This window comes from Mizuhopecten yessoensis, unplaced genomic scaffold, assembly GCF_002113885.1.
Source record: "Mizuhopecten yessoensis strain PY_sf001 unplaced genomic scaffold, ASM211388v2 hete_36158750, whole genome shotgun sequence".
Lineage (NCBI taxonomy): Eukaryota > Metazoa > Mollusca > Bivalvia > Pectinida > Pectinidae > Mizuhopecten > Mizuhopecten yessoensis.
The window spans coordinates 1-4,187 of NW_018485083.1; the positions used below are offsets into that span (position 1 = coordinate 1).

Here is a 4,187-nt window from a genome sequence, read left to right on the forward strand (position 1 = left end):
TGTTTCTTCGTCTTTTGAAATACTTGTTTCTTCGTCTTTTGAAATTGTCACAATATGTTCCAAAGTGAAAAGGCATATGTACACCAGTCCCCCTGTCGAAAGAAAAAGAGAAAAAAGCAATGTTAAATTGTTCTATTTTATAGATATTTTTTAGTGTCATGCTCATCAAAGGCTTGAAGAAAAACAAGAATCTAGGACAAACTCCATTGTCATGCTTCTACAAGAATAAAACATTTTTCAGGGAAAATGGTAACAATAAATTAAAATGAAGATTTAAAATACATCTTAAATCCATAAAATATGATGTCCAGCTCAGCTAGAATTGTTTATTCCCCCTGCCCCGTCACGACCCCACCCTAATCCGGCTCCTAATGTAAAAAGGTTTGTTGATATTACAACATGTAGAGACAATATTGTGTAGACTCCCTACAGAATCTTTAAGATTATTTATATGAACAAAATCAGACTACAATGTTCTGACAGATTGCATTTTATTTTAATTTTTCATGGCAATTGAATTTATCTTTTGTAATCCATTATTGTTATTCTTATTTTTATTTAGGAATTAGAGTGGAATTTGTTTTATTCAAAGTAGAAACTGAAAGAAAGTGTAAGGATAACACAGGAATCATTTTAACTATTTGATCATACTCTGTGTGTCTTATTATTTCCTGTCGTTATAAACATTTTTAGGCCAGTTTTGTTACCAATTGGAGGCTGTGTAGCAATAACAACAGGTAGAACTGTCCTAACATTTCCCTGTGTCCTTGTATGGCACCTAGTCAAACTGACAAGTCATGTAATGTGATAGAAGTCACCCTTAAACTGTTTCTGTCTTCTGGTTTTTCAGTTTGCAGAGGAAAACAATCTCATGTTTTTTGAAACCAGTGCCAAGTCTTCAGGGAATTTAGAACAGGTAAAGGGCAGTGATTATATATAAACTTTATTTATTTTACAACAATTGTGAAACAAGTTTTATTCACTTACATTAATCACTCTTGTTGGTCCAGATTGAAGTCACATTTGATTGTATGGTGAGAAGAAACAGAAGTTTGAGGAGAAAATCCATGTAGACTGGGGAATCACCTTATTCTGTGTGAAGATTTTGTCATTAAACCGTGTAACATATAGCCACCTTACAATGCATTATTCTTGGAAATTTGTCATTGTAAACATTGTTGGGAATGGGTCTGGACTATTGAGTAATGACATTTCACAGTAAAATGTTTTATTTATAAACATTGAACAAATGTCACATGACTTCTGTAAGGGAGGTAGATAATAATATTGATGTGCTAACTGGTGAGACTGACTTAACATAAGTCAACCACAAATTTAAATATTTCATAAATATTTATTCAGGTAAATGAAAGCCAGGTGATGTTTTAATTATTGCCAATTCCAATTCTTGATTTTTTTTAACACAGTTGCATATACATTGCTAAGTTTCACAACAGGTTCAATTTCAGAAATGCATACAAATCTGCAATTACAGGAATGTTGGATGTTGTATGCTGTGTAATAGACAATATGATGAAGCATATTGTTGTGAACTGGTTTAATGTATTCATGATTCACAAAATTAACATATTTAAGGTATTAATCCACAAAACATTTATACATACGAAAAATTAGTAGAAATGCATTAAATATAAGTTTGTGATTTAGTCATACATTGTGCCATAACTGACTTTCCGATATCTTGAATAAATTTCTTTTGACAGGCGCTGTACGTCATGTGTAAATCAGTGTTAGAGGTAGAGCTTAACAAGACGTTGAGGCTATCCGACATCAATATCAGTAACACGGTACACGAGAGAGGTCTAACGACGCCTACTGATGGCAACGCCAACAAGTACAAACCCTCCGTGAACCGAGAAGTGGCCTACCAACACACAAATGGACATAACAGTAGTGGCTATGAAGGTCAACTTGGTGATACAGACAGGATCAACCTCCTTCAGGACGAGAAACAGCAGACCTCAAACACTTGTTGTAGTGTGATGTGATATACAGATTGAGGTACCAGGTCTATTTGACTGAAAACAGGGGCAGAATTATACAAAGTTCAGAATGATGTACCATGTTGATTGTATTCTATTAATTTATTTTACAACAAATATGAAACAAATGGTCCAAATGGTAGTGAGCAGGTGGTTTTAATGTAGAAAGAAACCAGAGTTTCCAAAGTAAACTCATGTGGTTGGACATGTGACACTTTAACTTTTCATATCAAAACAGGGAATCAAACCACAGTCGTCTTGTTGTAAGCCAAGTGCACTATCCACTGCATACGACCTAGAACTGTACATTAGATTGATTTTTATGTTAACAGGGTTAAAACAAAAAATCAGAAAGACATACTATGTTGATTCTAACCTGGGTAGTTTCAGTGGTCTGGGGCTAGCAGATTTGGTTTGTGTCAATTTAATTCTTCTATAATTACCGGCTATCTAAAAAGTGTGAATGTCGCAGATGAGAAAATATAATTTTATTATATATTGATGTATAAGAATGAGAGGTTGATACTTTTAATCAGGGACTGTGGTGGCCATGTGCTTAAGGCATCTTACATTTTGATACCAACAGCCCTCCACCACTGGATCTCGGGTTCAAGGCCTACGTGAGGCAGTCACTAGGTACTGGATGCAGGTCAGTTGTTTTTCACCAGGTACTCAGCTTTCCCTCACCAACAAACCTGGCTCGACCTTAAACAAAATCGAAGATTCAAATATAAACTGTACATTATAACTTATTGTGTCAGTAAGTTTTTGTAATCTACAAAAATACTCCAGAGGAGATATTGCAGAGTATTGGAAGAAAAAGAAACTCATCACAATTCCAGTCAAAAGAATCAACATCATATGTTAGAGAAGAGGAAAACTCCAAAACATTATGAGACCACTAGTCTAGCTGGATAGTTCACTTGTCTCAGACTAGCGGGCTACCCTTATCGTCTAGACCTGAAACATCAGAATTGTGACTGTGAAATGTTGGACTGATGCATTCACTTCCCCTACAGCTGTATTTGGTGTTCAAACATCAGATTTGTTACTTGTAAATCTTGAGCTGAGCCAACATGGTGTCCACTTGAATGTCACAAGGTGATATCACAATTTAAGTTTAACAGAGGTGATCATTTTTTATTGAACACCGATGAACTACCTTTTTGTGTGGGAGGATTTAGATTGATATTTTGTTGGTGAAAATGATTGCAGAAAATGTCATGCTTTGAATGAGTGAAATATAGTTTGTGCGAGGACATTCACAGGGACTTTGAAGTAATTTTGGTTTATCAGTGAAAATAATGTTTTTTGTAATGTTTTTGTCAAATGTAAGTTATTATTTATGAATTTTGATTTTGATTATTTATGTTTGTAAAAGTGCCAAAGTTTTATTTATCATGCATGTAAACAATACAGAGAGTGATTTATTGAGTATTATTTCATAAATTTCAGGAAATATTCAAAATATGTAAATTGCAGGGGAGCAAAAATGAACCATTCTAATAAAAATCATTTTTTGTTTTATGTATAGCTTTTTGCATATCCTGACAATCAAAACAATGTAAAAGGATCTCTAAGGGTGTCTAATACTTCTAATAATTAAGGAGGAAATATTTTTTATTATCAACCCACTTTTGAAAATGATTTCAGGTGGAGATCTAAATATATTATAACGGCAGCATTTCACACAGGAATTCTAGAAGCAACTTAAATAGCATTGCTGAGTATATTCAAAGTGTACAGAATATCTATTGAAGTCAGGATTATATACAGGGTTTAGTCAAGTCCAATAATTAAGGTAGTACAATTATGATGCAAGGGAGACAAGTCTGTAAATTAGGTGAATTTCAAGTTCAGTTTAAGTTAATTTGCATAACTTCTAAAAGTTTCAGCATATCCAAACATATTTCTTTATTCTTTTTATACATATCTATTCACTCAAAAATGTAGTCACATTATATGTATTACATGTATGCAATGACTTCATTCACAAAAAATCTAGTGGGATGGTGTATTTATTTAATATTAGCAAATTTATATCCCATTCCACTTCTATCACTGTTGGCACTTAATGCTAACTTTCCAGTTTGCTGTATTTAAGTGATGAGAATTTCAGTTGGAATACCAGGTATTTTAAAAGCTCTACATTATTTCTGTTAAAAATTGAGTTCATTGTCGATA

At 33.4% G+C, this 4,187-nt stretch overlaps 1 protein-coding gene across 1 annotated transcript; it reads left to right on the forward strand.

Annotated features, from left to right (window-relative positions):
* Positions 1-812: 812 nt before the first annotated feature.
* On the forward strand, positions 813-4,180 carry LOC110444666. Its single transcript, XM_021489028.1, has 2 exons — positions 813-916; positions 1,725-4,180. The coding sequence occupies exons 1-2, from the start codon at positions 872-874 to the stop codon at positions 2,007-2,009; spliced, it is 330 nt and encodes a 109-aa protein (XP_021344703.1). The 5' UTR covers positions 813-871; the 3' UTR covers positions 2,010-4,180.
* Positions 4,181-4,187: the final 7 nt, after the last annotated feature.

Excerpts from the sequence above, each read along its gene's own strand:
- LOC110444666 (XM_021489028.1), top strand. The coding sequence starts at position 872 with ATGTTTTTTGAAACCAGTGCCAAGTCTTCAGGGAATTTAGAACAG. Across the intron at positions 917-1,724 it reads CTTCAGGGAATTTAGAACAG|GCGCTGTACGTCATGTGTAA; the intron begins GTAAAGGGCAGT and ends TTCTTTTGACAG.